General features: G+C 41.3%; 1 protein-coding gene across 2 annotated transcripts in view; it reads right to left on the minus strand.

Moving 5' to 3' along the window:
• Positions 1-2773: 2773 nt before the first annotated feature.
• The window catches only part of LOC141107476 (HLA class II histocompatibility antigen, DRB1 beta chain-like), a 43571-nt gene continuing 23705 nt past the window's right edge, over positions 2774-22639 (minus strand). Inside the window, exons 1-6 of one of the 2 annotated variants that reach the window (XM_073598240.1) lie at positions 21541-21696; positions 21160-21435; positions 16391-16672; positions 14767-14880; positions 14649-14681; positions 2774-8022 (exon numbers count right to left, since the gene is read on the minus strand). In XM_073598240.1, the coding sequence (XP_073454341.1) occupies positions 8006-8022; positions 14649-14681; positions 14767-14880; positions 16391-16672; positions 21160-21391 (678 nt within the window). In that variant the 5' untranslated portion in view covers positions 21392-21435; positions 21541-21696 and the 3' untranslated portion in view covers positions 2774-8005. Of the gene's footprint in view, positions 8023-14648; positions 14682-14766; positions 14881-16390; positions 16673-21159; positions 21436-21540; positions 21697-22639 lie in introns of those variants that run through there. The other variant, XM_073598239.1, reaches the window with a different exon arrangement.

Here is a 22639-nt window from a genome sequence, read left to right on the forward strand (position 1 = left end):
TCTAATGTTGTGCACAAAATACCAGGACAGGTCAACCCCCCCCCCCCCCCCAATGACCCCTTTTCGGAAAGTAGACCCCCAAGCAATTTGCTGATAGCCATGTTGAGTCCATGGAATATTTTATATTTTGCCACAAGTTTCGGGAAAATTACAATATTTTTTTTTTCACAAAGTTGTCACTAAATTATATATTGCTCAAACATGCCATGGGAATATGTGGAATTACACCCCAAAATACAAATTCTGTTGCTTCTCCTGAGTACGGGGATACCACATGTGTGAGACTTTTTGGCAGTCTAGCTGTGTACAGGACCCCGAAAACCAATCACCGCCTTCAGGCTTTCTAAGGGCGTAAAATGGTGATTTCACTCCTCACTACCTATCACAGTTTCGGAGGCCCTGAAATGTCAAGATAGCACAAACCCCCCCACCCCCAAATTAACCCATTTTGGAAAGTAGACACCCCAAGCTATTTGCTGAGAGGCATGGTGAGTATTTTGCAGCTCTCATTTGTTTTGGAAAATGAAGAAAGAAAAGGATTTTTTTTACTGTTTTCAATTTTTACTTATTTTAACTTTTAACCTATTTTACATTTTTATTTTATTTTAAATTTTAACTTTGTGACAAAAAGCGAGATCTGCAAAATACTCACCATACCTCTCTGCAAATGGCTTGGGGTGTCTGCTTTCCAAAATATGGTCATTTTGGGGGGGGGGGTGTCTGTGCTATCTTGGCATTTCATGGCCTCTGAAACTGTTGTAGGTAGTGAGGAGTAAAATGAAGAATTTACGCCCTTAGAAAGCCTGAAGGCGGTGCTTGGTTTTCGTGGGGCCCCGTACGCAGATAGGCTCCCAAAAAGTCCCACACATGTGGTATCCCCATACTCAGGAGAAGCAGCAGAATGTATTTTGTGGTGTAATTTCACATATGCCCATGGCATGTTTGAGCAATATATCATTTTTAGTGACTACTTTGTGTGAAAAAATGTTTTTATTTATTTTTTGTCATTTTTTCAATCACTTGGGACAAAAAAATAAAATATTCAATGGGCTCAACAAGCTTCTCAGCAAATTCCTTAGGGTGTCTACTTTCCAAAATGGGGTCATTTGGGGGGGTTTTGTACTGCCTTGCCATTTTAGCACCTCAAGAAATGAGATAGGCCGTTATAAACTAAAAGCTGCGTAAATTCCAGAAAATGTACCCTAGTTTGTAGACGCTATAACTTTTGCACAAACCAATAAATATACGCTTATTGATTTTTTTTTTTACCCAAGACATGTGGCTGAATGCCTTTGGCCTAAATGTATGACTAAAATTGAGTTTATTGTATTTTTGTATAGAAAAAATTAGAAAATATCTTTTTTTTTTTTTTTTAATTTTCGGTCTTTTTCCGTTTATATTGCAAAAAATAAAAACCGCAGAGGTGATCAAATACCACTAAAAGAAAGCTCTATTTATGGGAAAAAAAGGACGCAAATTTTGTTTGGGTACAGCATTGCATGACCGCGCAATTACCAGTTAAAGCGGCACAGTGCCAAATTGTAAAAGTGCTCTGGGTCAGGAAGGGGGTAAATCCTAGACATGTGCACAGCCAAAAAATGTGTTCATTTTCGTTTCATTAGTTTATTATTTTTTTCGTTTTTCAGGTCATTTGTTATGATCGTGATTCGTAAATTCGAACATTCGTTCATTCGTACATTTTTACATTTGTAAATTCGTACATTCGTAAATTCGTAAAATCGTACATTTGTAAAATTAGAAATTTCGGAAATTTGTAAATTCGAAGTTTGAAAATCCAAAAATCTGAAATAGTAACTAACTATTAAATTATAGGTATTGTAATTTCCTTTCAAATTTGACTGTCAGTGAACGTAACAAATACGAATTTATCCGAAGTTACAAATTATCCAAAACAAATGCTGCATCTAAACAAATGGAATGGAACAAATTAATAATAAATAATAATAATAAAACGTTGTTATTATTATTGTTATTTATTATTATTAATTCATTACGTTCCATTCCGTTTTTTCGGATCATTCATAACTTCGGATAAATTTGTATGTGTTACGTTCACTAACAGCCAAATTTGAAAGGAAATTACAATACCTATAATTTAAAAGTTACTAGTAATTACTAATAGTTAAGTTATTATTAGTTAACTAATATTTCAGATTTCCGAATTGTACAAATTTACGAATTCACTAATTTACTAATGTATGAATGTACGAATGCCCGAATTTACGAATATTCAATGTTATTGAATTTACGAATATTCTGAAAAAATTCGGTAAACGGGTTTTCGTTAATTCGGATATTCCCAAATTAACGAATTTGTCGAAATTCGTTAAACGAATTCGGAATGAAATGAATTGCACATGCCTAGTAAATCCTTCTGGGGTTGAAGTAGTTAAAAAATCATTTTGGTTTAGAATGATCAGATTCAATTTTTTCTGGAAAAAAAAAATATTGAAAGGGAACCTGTCATGATTAAAAAATATGGGAATGCCACTGCTGACTTAATTCATTTTAATGTGCAAACTTGGGGCTTTCAACTTAAACCCTGGTTCACTATTTAGCAAGTTACTGTCTGGAACTGAAATTGTGCAGCTAAATCAGGAAAATTGAGTTTGCATCTTGCAAAAATGTTCAGCAATGACAATGACCATCATTTTATCATGACATGTTCATTTTAATGCAAGTGCCCATAACAAAATAAGAAAACAATGTTATTTGATTAGTGTTAAATTAAAATAAAGACTTTCCAAACTGCTAGGCTGTATATTCAGAAATTTATTGATCCAAACCAAAAGCATTTTATTGAATCTTTACAACAAACAGTTTGATGCTCATTTGATTTCTTTAAGCAGGAATGAAATCAGACCGTAAAATCTACAAAACACACAACATAAAAATAAACATGTGGATGCACTAAGCAGGGAGTTACTTAAACAGAAAAGTATTATTATATTGCCTAAACACAAACAAGGCACCCCAGAAAAATTAGTCCATCAATCCCATAGAGATTTTTTATATTACTTAGGCTACATTCACATGGCAGTTTAGCAATGGCCAGGGGCGGCCACTGTCAAGAAACCAGTATAATCATACTGGGGGTTGTAAACGCTGCCTGCACACACTGTGTGAGAACTGTTGCAGCTGTCAGTGGTGAGTACCAGATTTGTACTGTGTCCAAATCTATGGTTGGTGCTGCTCTGTTCAGCCTTCAGCCAAACTCAGACACAGACAATGTGCATCCAAGGTTGGCTTTTCTGCAGACTTTTGGCTGCACACAAACTGGTCGCAGCTAATCAACTTTTTTGTAGGCAGCCATAGCACAGAATGTTGCTGAGTCCAGGGGTGGCGTTTAGTCACCTCTGAATGCAGCAAACTATCTACTGCTAAACTGCCGTGTGAATGTAGCCTTAAAGCCCAGTTGAACTCTTTTTAAAATGGCACCCATCTTTACAGGGTGCACCAAATGATACGTTTTCAATGTTTTCCCTGTCATTTTATTGTGTGGATGCCCTAGTGCCATGAAAACAGCCTGCACCCACCAGTAATCTGCAGCTGATGCCGTGTACACACGAGCGGAATGTCCGACAGAAAGAGTCCGACGGGAGCTTTTCATCGTATATTCCGACCCTGTGTAGGCCCCACTGGATTTTTTACGTCAAAAATTCTGACGGACCTAGAAAGAGAACATGTTCTAAATTTTTCCGACGGAACCAATTGCTATCGGGAAAGCCGCTCGTCTGTATGCTGTTCCGACGTACCAAAAATGACGCATGCTCTGAAGCAAGTACGAGACGGAAGCTATTGGCTATTGAACTTCCTTTTTCTTGTCCCGTCCTACGTGTTGTACGTCACTGCGTTCTGGACGGTCGGAATTTTGTGTGACCGTGTGTAGGCAAGACCGCTTGAGCGGAATTCCGTCGGAAAAACCTTTAGAGTTAATTTAGACGGGAAAACCGGTCGTGCGTACAGGGCATAAGGATCGCTGCTCTATCTGTATGAACAGCAGTCTGACACCCCCCTTCTGAGTCAGATGGAGAGCTCTACAATGAGCAAAGTTCACACTCTGTTGACTGCAGAGCTAACAGTCTGACTCAACAGGGGGGGTGTTGGACCACTGCAGTGAGATCCCTGTGCTCACAGGCTGTATTCATAGTAGTATAAATGACAGGTAAGACAATGATAACATAATGCGATGCACCCTGAAACGATGGGTGCAGTTTTCTAAAAGAACTCAATTAGGCTTTATTGATATCAAGAAAGAAAATTTGAAAGAAGAGTAAATGATGTAATAAGCAACATTTAAAAGGCTTAAGCACTTCTTTCTTTTAGTGGATTATTTGTATAAAAATTGCCGACATTAAGAAAAATAGGTTTTCATGGCCTGTTTGTAATTGTAGTATTAAAGAATATGTCAACCCAACATTTCATATTCCTGATATGTGGCTGCTGTCCCATGTACTTGTATGAAAATTGAAAAAGTCTCCTGTTCTCCTTGTATTGCTTCCTTTCATTTAAAAAAAAATTACCACACTAGGCAGAGGAGCACAGCATGGTCAGTTCTCTAGCTTGCAGGAGGATATTGCAGGTGCATAAAGAAAAAAGAAAAAAACTCTTTGGCTGCAGGCAAAAGTCTCTATAAAGATGATCAACAATGCACAACAAAAAATATATACTTCATTAGTCAGAAAAGTCCATTGGGGATCCTTAAATGATTGGGGCATAGGGTAATTATTTGACTATGGCCTACATATTTTTTTTTTATATAAGTTATATTCCACTATTTGACTATTATCAGCAGTTATTACCTAGTTTTTATAATTTGTAAGGGAATTATATATGTGGGTTTCTTGATGTGTTCTACTACAGTAAGTACCACTATTAGGACTGTTGTCACCTAGAACATAACCACCATTTTTGTTGTTTTTCTTTTGGTGAAATCACTGTGGCTATATCACGTCAGGGATCTAAGCTAGAGCCTACATGTATTATAAGTAAAATAAATAAAAATTGGATGCTGTAGTTACAAATGAGAGAACATCCTTTATTGGATGGTCACCATGAAGTTATCAATTATATGTATTTATAACACGCATATTTATTATAAGTTTTGGTTTACGTGAGAAAACGTAGACAATTCGAGTATCTCAAATTACCTCCACTTCAATGCGTTTGTTCTTGTTTTGTGCAATATCAACTTTTATAACCCCTATCTATTATTTATATCACCACCTAATTATAGCTGCTAATTTTAATACAACTAATCATGTTCCCCCATGGCATACATTGTTTCTTATATTATTTTATTAATTGTATCAAATGTATACAATTTTGTACATATATTGTACTTACTGTATTTGTGCACATTTATTCATTGTTATTATGTATCCGCAGGGTTAACTGTCCAATTGCCAACCCGCGTTTAGGATTTTTAAACACATCTCCATCTATTGTAGTACTTTGCTTGAAAAATGGAGGGCGCATTCTTGGAGGTGGCATCGCGCATGCTCCAAAACGCGTTGCCCCTGCCCTGTCTGGTAACGTCATCACGCCATCAGCACTGTGTTCCATTTTGCCATCCACAGATGCTCTGGTCTGCCCAGGAGAGAGTGGCCAGAGGTGCTTTCCAGCTGTGTGGCTAGAACAGAGCCTCGCATAAATGCCCCAACAGGACCCACAGATGCTCACCGGATTGAAGAGCCTGTTTTTAGCTAACCACATGTGAGTGTTTTTTTTTTTATTTGTCTTAAACTTATCATCTATTGTACTTGGAAGCGGTCTCTCCTTTCTCTCTTTTTGCAGTTCTTTAGCTGTGCTGGGAACTCAGCCTGCTCTCCTCCAATGCTGAACTTCTTATGCAGCTGAGAACAGAGAGTTATTTATAATGTTTTTTTTATATCTATATATTATTATATGTTTTGCCTTTCATTTCTATTTTAAACTGAATTGGTTATTTTAGAATGTGAGGGTTTACATATACTTTAATTGCTATATAATGCTATTTAGGTATGCCCAAAAATCTGTTCTACCCAACAATATTTTATTGGTCAGAACTGAAAAAAAGTGCTTATATACACAGTGGTTGCATATGTTAAGCCCTAGTTTTGCTTATTAAAAATAAAATTTTTACAGATATGTGAAAAACATTAAAAGATTCTTATTATATAGTTTTAAAAAACAACATCAAAGCTTTGTTTGGTTGCTCTTTTAATGCTTTCAGTGGAAAGAACGCCCCACCAGGATTCCCAGCTCTGACCAACTGCTGTAGCTAAATCAAATGATCTTATTTACTGTAAATTCATTTTCTATCATGTCGAGAGATGAACTTTCCATAATGTACAATAAAGTATTGGGCCCCTTTCATGCAGTGTGGAATCCACTTTGCTCAGCAGGAGATCTGTCTGCTGATTAGAGCAGAGAGGCAGATGACAGGTCCATGTCTGCTCAGTTTCTGCAGAGCTGACACGGACACAGCCAGCACTGCTCTATGAGTGGTTGGGTGTAATTGGACTGCCTGTCTATTCTCCAATCTGCCTAGATGAGGGGAACAGATCCCTTACATTTTTTTTAGCGTACCGGATCGGAGATAGGCGGGTGTAAAAGGGACACAAGTCTGTTTACACCCACTGGTCCATAGGGCTACATGGACCATCCAATCAGGTCCGCCTGTCAGTTTTCCAGATGAACCCGATTGGATGGTCCAATCTGTGGTTTGGATGGTCGTCTGTGTGAAAGGGGCCTTAACATGGCTGTGTAGCTTTCAGAGAGTGGAAGAGATCCTTGTAGGAAGGGCAGAGTTATTAACTTTGGTGTAAGAACCTCATGTTTTTAAATGTTTAAATTTTGGACCCACCATTTCTGAGATTTACGAAACTCTACCAGACAGCACAGCTAGGCTGTTGACCTCACTTTTTGGTGTGCAAACTAAGCAAAACAGCCGGTACCTCCATGGCCTCAGACCGTGATTGGACAATGAAGGTGAGGCACAAACTGCTAGAATAATCTGCTAATACCAGGGCAGATTCAGGTATTTATACTGCAACAGAGGGTTTTCAGAGGGGACTAACAATCATTATTTCAGGAGAACCAACTTGGGTGGGCATAAAAGAACAAGGAAACAAGGAACGCAATAAAAGAATCTTGTTTTATTACGCAACTGACCCAAATGAACTCTCATTATTAAAAAAAAGACTTTTTGTATCCAATATTTCAATTTATTTTCTGTTATTCTGGATGCAGAATTCAAATATTTAAGGCTAAGGGCTCATTCAAACCATTGGCTGCTAGTGTGTAACAGTGCACTGCACTCTTTACCTCTTACACATGCAACACTTTTTTTTTTCAGTGCACACCACCACAAGTCCCAACCTTTCCTGAGCTCTCCTACTGGGAAGCTGTCAAGGCAAACACTCAATCTTTGGGGGCGAAGACATTCCCCACCCTGCAGCCACATATATGCAAGGGGGATGCTGCAAAGCACAGAATGCCTCACCGCTTATGAATGGCTATTGTCTTTGACAAATTCCCAGCAGGAGAGCTCAGGGCAGGCTTGAACTGGTGCAGAATACCTGAACTCATTACTGCTGGTTGAAGATAAAGCTATCAGTTTGATTGCAACCTACATGGTCACAACTCCATTTTAAAGTTGACCATGTCTATAGAATACACAGCAAAACTTTGCAACCCACTCCTAAGTATTAAAAGACCAGGCCTGAATACACAAAATACCAGCACCCATGCACCTGAAAAGTAACAATTCCTAGACAATTGGCAATGATGTATTTTACACTCAGGCCACGAACACCCTTTCTTCTGTCACTTGTCAATACTAAGATCATTTATGTTACAGCGCTTTATATATTTTATTGATTCTTTGATTACATGCTAAACTTCAGATAACATAGTGGACCAAGGCCTCAAACAGGATGGCTTCAGAATTTGTACCGCAAGCAGTTAAAATCGGCAGCTTAGCAATAGAACTTCTATCCTTTTATGTGTGTATGAAATCTGAAAAAGAAATACAACAGGAAATGAAAGCATTAGTAGAAAAAAGTCATAATAGCAACATATATATCTGTATACATATAAAAGAGAGTAAATAAAATACTCCCCCTGGTAGCGCAACATAATCTGAAATTAAGCTCCACCTTCAATACACCTCCATCGCCTTCTCACTGTTATCACCATACAGGCCCACCCTGACATGTTTCATCTTTACAATTTTATCCTCAGACTTCATCCTCCTTCATAAAGGAAAAAGCGCGTCAGTGTGGGGCTGTACGGCAACCAGAAGTGATGTCAGATGCCAGACCGGATGTGATACAGGCGCGGTTGGCGAGCAGGGTGAAACACTGCGATCACCAGCCGCATATGTCCTGGCAATTCTGATGGCTAATGTCATATTGATGGGCTTATATTGTTAATGCACTTGCAAGTGTGATTTTAACTGGGGAAAAATGTTAATAAACTGGTTGAAACAGGATTTCGCTATGTTGACATATCTGAAGATTAGAACCTATTTATACACTAGTGGATTGGTGCATTTGAAGACTAAGGCCTGGTTCACACTTATGCATTTTCAGTTTTGTAGAAACACACTACAGTCCATTTAACATGGTTTCCTATGGGTCATGTTCACACCTATCCATTTTATGGAAAGGGCCAGGGAACTTTTTTCTGGTTTTTGGTTCCATAGACTTCAATGGATCAAAAACGTGTATTGAAAAATGCAAAATGCACCTGCAATATGCAAACTGTAACCAGACCTAAATATGGAAATATGCATGGAAATTTATAAACTCTAAATAGACATCACAATGGTAGACATTTTTTTTCACAATTTTTCATTTGGTGATCAGTGTTTTAAAAGACTGCGCTTAATTTCAGACTGTGTTGCGCTACCAGGGGTTTAATTTATTTTGTTTGTTTTTTGCGTATGTTTTGATTATTGCTTAGGGTGGCAGCACGCAGGTTTCTTTATTAATAGTTCTCTTTTTTCACTTCCTCCAGAGCACGGGGTATTTGGTTAGCGATATGTGTTATAAACATTTAATATACAGTATAGATGGATATATAATCTAACAGTGATGAATGATCCAATTTCATGTCACAAAGGGACAGAACTAAATACTACTTTGAAAAAAAGGTGCAGGCTGCAGTCATAGTTTCTAATTTATAGTGGACCTGAGCATTAAAAAAAAAAATGAAGATTTGCTATCTTAATAGAAACATTTACCCTTTGTCTTGAATTCCTTCTGAAAAATAGCAGTGGCTAGGTACTTCTGTTACTAGAGCTTCGTAGCTGTATATCTGCTGTTTGAGGTCTGCACTGCTGCCTCTGCCTGCTAGTCTTGGTGTATTTGGAATGATACATAATGATGCCACTACTATGCTGCTCAAGGTTTTCCTTCCTGGAGAGGAAGCTGTAACTGAGGACCTGCAGTGCAAGGATCTGTCACCTTTATTCATTCTGTACATCTGCGCTTCCTCAACTCCTTTTGCTACTTCCTAAATATTCCCCCAGCAGTCATCAGCTTACCAGTCAAGAGGGCATCTTTGACATGGGGAAGCAAAGCTCTGCTCCCCTATCAAGATGGCAGCCTCCACACAGAGTCACAGCACAGAACAAGACATGGTAAGTCAATAATATAGACAAAAAACTGGCTAAAGAAAAAACACCACAGGTAACAGGAGTAACTAGTACTTTCCCTCTCTTGGGCACAGCTTCCACAATTCAGGTCCTTAAAGTGGATGTAAACATGTATCTTTACCTGTCAAATGTCTCCCCTCTGTCTGTTATGAGAGCTGAAAAACTGCAGATTCTGTGGGTGGGTCTGTTGTCTGGAGCTCGGTGGGTGGAGTCGTGATGTCAGTAGACTCCCGCCCACCTCTACACTCCCCTTGTCAATATGCATTTTCTCCTGTGTATTTCTTACACTGAACTTCTGCTATGATCTCTAACATCCAGTGAAAAGACAGGAAAGTGACCACATGACTTCAGCACGCCAAATCATGGTGAGGTGTGGAACAGCCAATCCTTGCAGAGCTGCTGAAGAAAGGAGTGGGGGAGGGAATTAAAAAATAATGCATGTGTCTTAGGCTGTCACTCACAGCAAGGGGGAGGATTTGACAAAGTTTTTGTCAGTTTGTCAAGATTTCTCTCACTGAACAATAAAAGAGGATTTCTCAGAGATGGATTAATTCTGTGTGGCAAGACTGGGCTCAAATGATAGGAAATCTTATACTCCACAGTATGATTAAAATTTTTTTCGGGTTTACATCCACTTTAACCCTCTCATGCCTAAGCCTATTTCTGACATTTGTTGCTTACAAGCACTAGCAGAGACCCTAGAGAAAATGGCAATCATTGCAATAATCTATGTCACACTGTATTTGCGCAGCGGTCTTTTAGGAAAAAATACATTTTCATGAATTAAAAAAAAAAAACTAAATCAGTAAAGTTAGCCCAATTTTTTTCTAAATGTGAAAGATGATGTTATGCCAAGTAAATAGATACCCGACATGCCACGCTTTGAAATTGCGCACACTTGTGGAATGGCGACAAACTACGGTACCTCAAAATCTCCATAGGCGACGTTTAAAAAAAAAAAATAACGGTTACCAGGTTAGAGTTACAGAGGGGGTCTAGTGCTAGAATTATTGCTCTCGCCCTGATGATCACGGCGATACCTCACATGTGTGATTTGAACACCGTTTACATATGACTTACGTGTGCGTTTTCGCTGGGACGGGGGCACTTTAAAAAATATTTGTTTTTTTCCTTATTTTTTTACATTGTCACTTTTGAAAAAAAAATGAATTTGATCACTTTTATTGCTGTCACAAGGAATGTAAACATCCCTTGTGACAGTAATGGGTGGTGACAGTCCTTTTTATGGAGGGATCGGGGGGGCTAGAAGACCCCAAATCCCTCCTTTGCACTTAAAAGTATTCAGATCGCCAAAAACGGCGATTCTGAATGCTGTCATTTTTTTTTTTAAACTGCGCCATTGACAGCAGAGTAAACTGGAAATTGTGACGTCGCTTCCGTGTTTACATGAAGAAGACTGGAAGGAAGCGGCTTTTGTCACCTTCAAAATCCCCCAACGCACTTTTCTAGATGACTGTGCCACTGCCAGAAACATTTCTGGAATTCGTTTTCCAGAACACTGCACAGTATCTTTGTCGCGGCACGCTGGATGTCTGGAATATCTTTAAATCTGTGCACTTAAGGCATTTTTTAATTCTGGAAACAGACAAAACTTGTAGGTCGCCAAGTCAGGGAAATAAGGTGGTTGGTGAAGTTTCAAATGGATTTCCGGTCCAGGAACTCGCAAACACTTAACCCATCATGTGCAGGAGCATTGTCGTGGTGGAGAATGTCAGGTGACAGTTCTGGTCTTACAATGAGGGTTTGCACTCTGTCCACATTTGTAGCTGTCCTTTGCGATTTTGGCTGCCCACTTCTTGCGGCATAGTGGACATCTTCCCACCCCTTCTTAAACGGCCTATGCCATTCATTAACACTTGAATTCTTCATGGAATGTTCACCATACGCCTGTTGTAACAGAGCTAAACTTTCACTCTCCCGTTTTAGGCACATTTCACGCAAAATGTGATGTTAATCAGCTACTCCAGATTCCTGTCACTCATTTTCCACCAACAGCGCAAAACGCACACACGTTATCTCTTCTACTACTCTGTAAAGAATTGGCCAACGGGTCTGCAACCCAGGTGAGTGCAAGTTAGAACATGTCAGAACACACTGGAGTGCGAATGGCTGTATGACTCCCCAACATAGTGCTTCACCAAGGGCATTCCAGTAATTAAATTGTCACACCTGGTATGTTAATGAGAGGAAATTCAGTCTGTCCAAAAAGTCCTTCAATTGGGACAGACTCACTCTGATATTGTTCAGAAATGCTTGCAATCTGCAATTACACCCTACCCTAAGAACCTCTAAGGCTCCATTCATACCTGATCGTGGGCAGAATCGCCGCAATTCCCCCCATGATTTCAAATCGCTGCAAAACACAGGACGCGTTTGAGATGCCATTACTTCTAATAGCACCCCAATCACGCTGCAAATTTTTTTTTTGTCTGCAGTGGTGCAAAACCTAGAACGAAAAAAAACGTAAGTGAACAATAAACGTGCATGTGAAACACACACTGAAAAGTGCACTTAAGGGTGTGCTTTTGTCCACCCCCCGATGGGGTAGGACCTTTACCCTGACCCCCAGGGCGCAAGGCTCCTGATGGGGACATAGTCTGCCTAGCCAGAAGGCCTGGCAGACCCCCTTCTTCTAAGACAGCCAAAGCCATCCTCGAATACTAGGTCAGAGGAGCTCTCCTAAAGAGAGAACCCCCCAGAGGCAGGGGAGGAAGGAACCTAAGGGCCACCCAATAGACGTCAGGGTAAGCCTGAGGACTCACACCCTTCATCTGTGAGAAAACACACACAAAAGTGAAAGGTGACAAATGTGGGACAAAAAATAAAATAAAGTGGTCGTGTGCAGTATGCAATTGTGTAGTGGCCTGGGCCCTGAGGCCTGGTAGACAAAAATTGCCCACGGACTTAGTCAAAAGGCCAGGCCCAGCAAATCACAACGTGCAACACCATCGCCCAAAAGAAGCTTGTTTTCCTTTTTGAGCGTCAAGCGTTGTGATTGCAGAGTGATTTACCTGTGACAACCGCGGCGCAATTGGGGTGCCATTAAGTAGTAATGGCATTGTAAATGTGTCTTGCAACAATTTGAAATCAGGTGTGAATGAAAGATAAAAGATTAAAAAAAAAAAAAAAAAAATTAGGCATGTTGTGTGAATGAGAACACATAACATACATATAGTGGAGTTTTCTCAAATTGGACTGCAAAAGTGGAAATACATTTTAAAAGGTGAACTCTTGGCAGAATTTTTTTGCAGGTCTATCTTGACGTTTGCTTACCTTCAATGAATATGTTCTGCTTTCCAATCATAGGTATAGTGGGATCAAAAAAACCCTTAATTCTTGTTGTTGAATTCTGAGCCTCAGTCCTCGTCACCTTTATTTTATATAACCAATGGCTGCTGCGCTGTGCCCTCTACCTTCCTGGCCACCAGTCTTGTCTATTTTCTGCTGCAGTCCTATCTTCAGTAAGCGCAGATGTAAATACGTCCTAGCTCCCTGTAAGACCCCTTTCACACTGGAGGTGTTTTTTCAGGCGATTTTAGGCTAAAAATAGCGCCTGCAAAGCGCCCTGAAACAGCCGCTGCTGTGTCTCCAGTGTGAAAGCCGAGGGTGCGGTGCGCTTGCAGGATGTTAAAAAAACTCCTGCAAGCAGCATCTTTGGAGCGGTTTAGACACTGCTCCTAAACTGCTCCTGCCCATTGAAATCAATGGGGCAGCACGGCGCTTTGCCGGCCGCTAGCGGGGGTTAAAGCCACTAGCGACTGAATAGCGCCGCTAAAACGACAGTAAAGCTGCGCTAAAAATATCGCCGTTTTACCGCCGACGCCACTCCCGCCCCAGTGTGAAAGGAGCCTTACAGGTGGACCCAAGAGTCACAAACATCTGGTCTCTACTAGACATGTGCAAATTGTTTTGTTACGAGTTCGTAACAAAATTCAGCATATTCGTTTTTTGGGAAGAAAAAATCCGAAAGAACAAATATCAGAAAATACAAACATCCGAAAGAACGGAAAACGATTCAATCTACGAGCCATTGGCTCCCGCTGCTGTCAATCAAAATCAGTGACACGTGACTGTGTCAATGGATGCAGCAGCAGGACTCTGAAGTGCGCCCGCACGGGTACCCCCATGGAAATTGGCTCTCTGTGGGGGCACTCGATGAGGAGGAGGAGGAGCCAGGAGCGCCACGGAGGGGGACCCCAGAAGAGGGGGATCGGGGCCGTTCTGTGCAAAACCCTTGCACAGAGGGAGGCAAGTATGACATATTTGTTATTTTTTTAAAAAAACAAAAACTATATACTGCTGATGAGAAAAGGTATTTAGCAGTTTATATTTATAAAAAATGTTTGCATTTCCATGTTCTGTGTACTGTGGGAGACCAGATATAGTGAATGCAGGCTCCTGGGGAGACCAGATATAGTGAATGCAGGGTCCTGGGGAGACCAGATATAGTGAATGCAGGGTCCTGGGGAGATCAGATATAGTGAATGCAGGGTCCTGGGGAGATCAGATATAGTGAATGCAGGGTCCTGGGGAGATCAGATATAGTGAATGCAGGGTCCTGGGGAGATCAGATATAGTGAATGCAGGGTCCTGGGGAGATCAGATATAGTGAATGCAGGGTCCTGGGGAGACCAAATATAGTGAATGCAGGGTCCTGGGTTTAGTAACACTTTAAGCTTTCAAACCTCCAAAAACAGCCTTATCAATCTACAAAATAAAAGTGCACTTGTGCCTAGAATTGTTTTTTTTTTACAGTTCCAAATCTGTTATAGATGAGGCTCTGGCATGAATTGTGTGGCTTATACATCACTTTTTCCAAAATAAAATTAGCTGAAGTGTTGCCGATTCTGAATCAGCTATTTTTAATAAAGGGTATTAAATTACAATATGTTGATTACAAATAATATAAAAAAAAAAAAAAAAAAAAAAAAAAAAAAAAAAAAAAAAAAAAAAAAAAACTTACGTTCAGTCTGTGGTCCACGAAATAACATTTGAGCTGTAAAAAGAATAAAAAAAAAGGTCACTACCATGACTGAAATCCCATTTCCTATTGGGAAGACAACAAGAGAATTCGTAGTTACCTTTGCGACCTCTCATATAGACAACCACACCGGCAATGATAAGCATGGTTCCCAGCACAAATCCCACAATTCCAGTTACCACCTTCTTTTTTCCTGAATCTGATTCCTGGGGGTCTGTAAAGAAGTATAAGGCATTGATAAGGTACAAGGAATTCAATTCTTTGGCTAAGTTTAAATGTGTGGCAGACTTTGACACTTCTCTGAAAAGTGATCTGAGGTCAATCGCTTTTCAGAGGCATTTGACAGGTGGTGGAGACAATAAGCCATATCCTCACTGTATGTTTCAACCCTTTAAATGCCACTTTACCACCATGTACATTACACATGGTTGCAGGGCGCTAGCGGTGCGGCTCACTTGAGAGAGTCAGGGGGTATATTTCTTTTCCACAGCATGTACACCCCCCCCCCCCATCTAGCTGATTTTGCAGCTGAACAGGGGGCAGTTTGGGGTGGCAAAAATGTGTCCAAACTGCCTTTTATTAATAATCACCAACTGCCAGTGTAAACAATACCTTTCTGTACAATGTCGACAATAACTACAAATATGATATTTGGTCAATCACCCCTGCTGTGTCCCTTCTCTGTTATGCTTTGCAATCTCTGCTAAAATTTTTGCACATGTCACAAAATAACTTCAGCTGTTCAATGAATACCTATAAACTGAGTGGAGTTTAATATTTGTATTACCTTGTTCAAAGATAAATTGTAACAAATAGCTGTGAGTGCCGGCAATCACCCATTGCTTTCAATGGGGCTCCCTACTCAGAGGCAATCGCAGGGACCCCTGCTGGGGTTCTCATAGCTAATCGCAGCCAGGATGACAGCTGATAAGTCATTGGTTGTTAAGAACGTGGCAACCGGCTTCCCGGTCCGCTCCATAAAGGGGTTGTAAACACTCTTTTTTTTTTAAAATAACAAACATGCCATACTTACCTCCACTGTGCAGTTAGTTTTGCACAGAGTGCCCCCGATCCTCCTCTTCTGGGGTCCCCCAACGGCGCTTGTTGCTCCTCCCCGCATCGGTACACCCTAGGAGAAGCGCTCTCCCAGGGGGTTACCAGGCGGGCAAGTTCCTGAGATCAGCATTTGCGTCCATAGACACGGAATGCCGGACTCGGCCCCCCCCCTGTGTCATTGGATTTGACTGACAGCAGCGGGAGCCAATGGCAGAGCTGCTATCAATCTATCCAAACAAGAGCCGGAACCCCAGCCAGAGAGGTAGAGCACGTCTCCGACGAACGGGCTCAGGTGAGTAAAAAACATAGGATGCATAAGATGCATTAAGGTGAAAAAACACGAGGGTTTACAACCCCTTTAACAACCAGCTATTCTCCACACAGACTTTGAATCGGTCAAGCAATAATTGACCGATTCGAATTCCGATCGTTCTGAAAATTTGTAATTTTTTAGAAAATAAAAGAAACCCAACACATTTTTCAGTTCTGCACAACTCGCACTCATCCAAGGTCGCATCGAAATCGCATCAAAGTCCCATCAAGTCGCAATAGAAATTGCAATGATTTTTAAGTTGCACACATGTGAATGGACCCTAAGGGGACAAGGTGACTAGGGAGGATATGAGCAAAAACAGAATCTTCTTTCCTGACAATGGAAATGGACTTACGCCAATCTACTCTGGCTGGTGTCTCCAGGCTGCTGTGAAGGACCTCACAGGTGAAGGTATCTCCTTTTTCTATCTCTGTCTCCAGCATCACCAGGATCTGGAAGGTCCAATCTCCATTTTGGAAGATGTCTGTAGACTGAACCTGAGCAGTTTCCTCCTCACCATTCCGGTACCATTTTACTTCTATCTCAGATGGGTAGAAACGATTCACATTACACGCCAGCATATGATGCTCTGAATGGGGATCTTCATGTATTAGGGATATCTTGGTCATTGGCTTAACTGAAACAGAGAGAAACATTGTTAGAATTCTGTTAGAATTAACCAAAGCACAACGTTTTCCAAAATTTAGGAGCCTACGGCAAAATGTTAGGTGCTAGCAAGGGGCTTTATGTGTATCCAGGGGCCTGCTGATATTGAATGACTTTGTAGTCACCCAGATCACTTCTGATAAACAAGACGAGCATTCACTTTTAGTATGATCGATTTGGTTGGCTGCAACACCACTTAATTGCTTTTCTTCTTTCTGGCCAGAGTTCCCAAGTTAATAGACATTTTTTACCTTAATGCATTCCCTGTATTAGGATAAAAATGCCCCAGTATTTGGATTGTCTCCCCTCTCCTAAATACTTACCGGAGTCCTCACTCGATCCAGCGCTGTGCCTCTCTGTAGAGCAGGGATATGCAATTAGCGGACCTCCAGCTGTTGCAAAATTACAAGTCCCATCATGCCTCTGCCTCTGGGTATCATGCTTGTGGCTGTCAAGAGTCTTGCTCTGCCACTTGTAGTTCTGCACCAGTTGGAGGTCCGCTAATTGCATATCCCTGCTGTGGAGGCTCTCCTCTCCCCTGCATTTTTTGTTCCTGCTGTTTCACAGCCAACTCTCCACTTTGCATGCGTGAGATTGTGTGGTGCTGTCAGCCTAGTCCAGCAACCCCTTTCCCATGTTGTCCCGGGAGGTTATACATGGGAAAGGGGTTGGGGGAAATTTGCGGGCCAAGCTGACGTGATTCTCGCCTAGGCAAGAATTGCAAAAGAGGGAGCAGAATAACAAATATATTACAGGGCGAAAAGTGAACGAATGGTACTTTCACTAAGTGAAAGTACACTTTAGGCCTGGTTCACAATGATGCGATTTCAGATGCGACTTGGGTTGAACTGAATCGTATGACAATGGAAACAGCATTGGTTCCAATGATGTTCGTTCACATCAATGCAGCTAAGCTGCAATGTAATCTGGGAAAGGGTCCTGTGCTACTTTGGTGCAGTTTACAGTGCAATTTGGCCCCATAGAATATGCAAACCACGTCCAAAACGCAACCAAAGTCATACTACATAATCACACTTCAAGTTGCATCAAAATCGCATTACAGTAGTGTGTATTAACCACTTGCGTACTGCCCACCGTAGATATACTGCAGCAGAGCCGACCTAGTATGTGATCCACGCCTGGGGTAGGGAGCAACCCTGCCCTGTGGCTGTGCTGCGATTGGTTGCAGCACAAACTAATCAGTGGGTGCCAGACGCTGATTGGTCACCAGCACCCGGCAATCAGCTCTGGACATTATTGAAGAGAGCCCTGTGTATGCAAACAAGCACTTTTGACAGCAGCAATGTGTTGTTTTTTTCTTCCCGCAAAGGACATCGCTTAGTGAAAACAGCACGGAGGGGGATTATTACTAAAGGCAAATCCACTACAAGTGCACGTGGAAGTGCAGTCGCTGTAGATATGGGGGGCTTGCAAGGAAAATAAAAAACAGCATTTTTGCTTGCATATGATTGGATGATAAAATCAGCAGAGCTTCCCCTCAGATCTACAGCGACTGCACTTCCAAGTACACTTGTAGTGCAAAGTGGATTTGCCTTTAGTAAATCAGCCCCACAGTAACACAAGCCGGCCACACATTTAACCCCTTGATCACCCTAGATGTTAACGCCTTCACTACCAGTGTCATTAGTAGTGACAGTGCATTTATTTTGCACTGATCACTGTATTGGTGTCACTGCCTCCAAAAAAAAAGTGTCAGTAAGTGTCCAATTTGTTTGCCGCAATATATTGACCTAAATTTATGCAGAAATTTGATTGTTTTAACTTTTTTTTTTATTAGATAGGTTTTAGACCCCTTTCACACTGGAGGCATTTTTCAGGTGCTTTAGCCCTTTACTCCTTTCACACTGGGGGCGCTGCGCTGGCAGGACATCAAAAAAAGTCCTGCAAACAGCTTCTTTGAGGCGCTGTGCGGGCGCTTAACCCTTTATTCGCTAGCGGGGGTTAAAAGCGCACTGCTAGCACCCGGAAATCGCTGCAAAAACGCCACTTAAACTAGCGGCGCTTTTCTCCCCCGACACCCGGGCGCTGGCAGTGTGAAAGGGCTCTTATAGCAGAAAGTATATATTTATATATTATATTATTATTTATTTTTTTTTGTCTGTCTTTTTTTGTTCATAGTGCAAAAAATAAAAATCTCAGGAGGTAGTCAAATACCACCAAAAGAAATATATAATGAATGAACGCCCAAAAGCTTGATGCACCTAAACACGCTTATAAAATGCAGCTTTAGGCATGTTTTTTATGCTACTTTTTCCTCCTCTGGAGCAAATGCTTCCAGGGAAGGATAAAAAAAAACCCATCCAATGTGCATGAGCCTTATAATTTAAATATCACACTATCCTTGAATTAAACATTTTTATGCTTTGAAGGACAGTTATAATTACTTTAAAGTGGTTGTAAACCCGTACATATACCCAGTGAAGTGACTGGCCTCAGGTGATACACAGAGATGAAACAAATCCTCCTACATAAGTTATACCTGTTTATCTGCAGTACTCTCTTCTCTACATCAGTTCAAACTGCTGAATTTATACAAGTTGTCTGAGCTTTCAGAAAGCAGGGAGTGGGGAACTGAAGTTACACTCTGCAGAGCTCAGTGGGGAGAGGTCTGATAGCTGATTGGAGGGAAGAGCTGTCAATCACAGGCTGTGTGCTAGAGGTCCCTGCCCCCCTGTCACCTTTTTTCCCTTGGGTGTCAGGAAAACTTGTCAGAAGAGATTCTTGCTGATAGCAGAGGAAAGAGGCAGCAGACAGAAATGACACTTAGTGCTCTGGATTGAAACACACTATAGAGGGATATGCTTTGTTCATATTTCATTTCTGGGTTTTACAACCACTTTAAGGCTCTGAAAATGATGTCTTCATATTTATTAGTTTACTGATTTGCCTGTTCATGTCTTATTTTCTTTAGTTTGTTCATCAGTAAACAATCTATACAACTGTTATGAGGCACAGAAGTAGTTTTTCTGCTGGTTGGGTATTTGACCAGCACAATGGTGCCTTTCATACATATAACAAGAAAGATGGGACAAATATATATATATATATATATATATATATATATAGTTCTCGATCCTGACATTAACCATCCCAGAATAGGAAGTGAGCAGTGATGATCACTGAGGCTGATTTAGTAGAGAAGCTTAAAATGTTCACACAAAAAACCCAATGAATATTCACTTGAACTATCCAATCATATAAAAAGAAAATTAATAAGGGCTGGTTTACACAAGCAGTTAGGGGGAGGTGGTAAAATTATGCAGTTGAGCTGCGTTTTTAGCTCCCCTTTTAAAATGCCCTTGAAAATGATCTGACCACAGATTGCTTTTCAAAGGTGTGGCCAGTGCCAGGACAAGGTCATTTAATGTCCAGGGTGAAGAAGATGACAAACGGCCCCCCCCCCCCAGATGTATAGCATTAAGTGTCATTAAAAATCCCCCCTACCCTAAAAAAATATATATAATAAACTCAAGCACATATAATCTTTGCAAATCAAAACTCTCCTGTCAGTACAAATCCCTCCCTGCTGAAATCCCCCCTCCCAGCACAAATCCATGCAAGCTCCCAACTTAAATGCTTGCGCTCCCCAAATCTCTCATGCTAGTAGAATCCCCCCCTCCTCCAAAAATCACCCATCCTAGCACAAATCTTCTACCCCTCAAATTTCTCCTCTGAGCACAAATTCTCCTCTCCAAATTTCCTAATGAGAAGATATTGTCCCACCAGTTCAAATCTCCCCCCAAAATTTCCTCTTAGTGCAAATTTTCTCCTACCCAATAATCCCTACTAGCACAAATGCTCCCCCCCCCCACACACAATCCCCCTCCTCAACACAAATTCCCCCGTGAGTACAAATTCTCCTCCCGAAAATGTCCCCTCCTAACACAAATCCCCCCCATCCCCTTTGCTAACACAAATTTTCCCCTGAAAAAAAATGTCCCTTTTCACCACAAATCCCCTCCACCCCTCCTAAATAACCCTTCCTAGCACCCCCAAATATTCTACCTGAACAAATCTTCTGCCCCTTCAATCAACCCCAACCAATCCCACCTTACCCTTCACCCCTCTTGGCACATTCCTATCCCTGGAACAAATGTTTCTCCAGCGCGGTTCTCTCCTCCATCACAGACCTCAGATATTGGGTTTGTAAGACTGGAGAGTGTAAAATCTGGTGCAGCTGTGCATGGTAGCCAATCAGCTTCCAGGTTTTATTGTCAAAGTTTAATTGAACAAACTGAACTTAGAAGCTGATTGGCTTGAATGAGGACTCAGGTAAGTAAAAAGAGGGAGGGGGTGCTAACACCTAAACATTTTTTATTGTAATACAAGGGATGCATTAAGGTAAAAAAATGTAGGCTTTATAACCAATATAATATGATTGCACCTGTATAAATCATAGATCTCAGTATATAATACACATCCATAGGACACACTCACCTCTCCGGTCAGCAGTGACGCTGTGTATGATATCATAGTTGTGTATACAGAATGTCTGCACCGCGGCCTTTCTTTGTTCTATGAAATCCTTATCCTTGTTGTATTGCTCAGCATCGGGTCTCCCGAACTCCGTCTTCGGTATGAAATATCCCTTATCACTGTCAAAGTATACGAACTCCTCCTGATTGTAGAATAGTCTGTTCAGATATCTCACCTTCTGAGTGCCGTTCATATAGTGACATTCAAACTTTTCATTCAAAACATAATCTGCAGATTCTGTGAATGAAGAGCGGAGATATTATACCGGGGAATGGAGATATTATACCGGGGATGGTGTACGGAGTGTCCCCCTCCCTTCCCCCACACACAAACAGGACTAACAGTGTACAAATCTCAGAACCCCGATCCATTATACAGTCCCGAATTCCGATGTGACAAACAAGCTCCGGTGATCCCATAACATGGGGGGAGGGGGGAGGACACGACCTGACGACTAAGGTAGTCTAGCAGCAGATTCTGTAGTCCATGAAAATCTGAGCCTTCTGAGCATGCGCCGACTTCTGATCATACAAGCAAGCAGTCAGGAGAAATAGCGGAGCGCCGACCTCGATCCTCAGGAGAACCAGCATAGGAAGCACAGGAGGTGGGAGGAGATGAACCACCCTGAGGAATCATTACAGAGGGAGGACACTGTGAAGACTTCGTGTTTATCTCTACTAACAGAGCCAGGGGGAGAATACATGATTCCAAGGTCATCATTATCAATAGAGCAAAGTAGCCACATAGAGATTGAACCCCACAGTCTGTGCCTGGGAGAGATCCGAGCAGGACAATCACAAATAACCCCTCAGTAGTCGGGCACTTTTACTATATAACCAGCAGTCACTACAGGGACCCCCCTGATTATTATACAACTGTCATTTCTCACACCCAGTCTGGGGGATGGGGGTCTGTCAGTGGGGGGCTTTATTTACATCTCAGGAGCCTATAGGCATCGAATTCTGAAGCATCCCCCCTCCCAAAAAAAGACAGTAAGGCTCTACTTGTGTAAAAAAAAAAAAAAATGAAATCAATTTTGTTTTGTGTACATCATTGCATGACTGAGCAATTTCCAGTTTAAGTAGTGCAGTGCCCAATAGCAAACAATGACCTGGTCTTAAAGGGGGGAAAATATTCTGGAGTTCAAGTGGATAAATTGCCAGCAAAATGACAGCTACCAGCATCTGCATTCTATCTATTGTAAATAGTCCAAAAAAATGGTGCGCTTGTTCAACCTCTGAGATTGTTGTATTTTCAAAACCAACAATAGTGATCCACATAGTAGCACTTATAAATAGCACCTACCACTGTATCCCCATCCATGGGAAGACTGACCAGTTGGTCCATTCGGCCATGGTCCGAGGGCCCAGCCGCTGAAGGAGGCCCACTAGCGGCACCAGTCTGAGGTTCAGGGACAAAAGAATCTTTTGGGGCCCACCCA

Source organism: Aquarana catesbeiana, linkage group LG09 (assembly GCF_042186555.1).
Source record: "Aquarana catesbeiana isolate 2022-GZ linkage group LG09, ASM4218655v1, whole genome shotgun sequence".
Classification (NCBI taxonomy): Eukaryota; Metazoa; Chordata; class Amphibia; order Anura; family Ranidae; genus Aquarana; species Aquarana catesbeiana.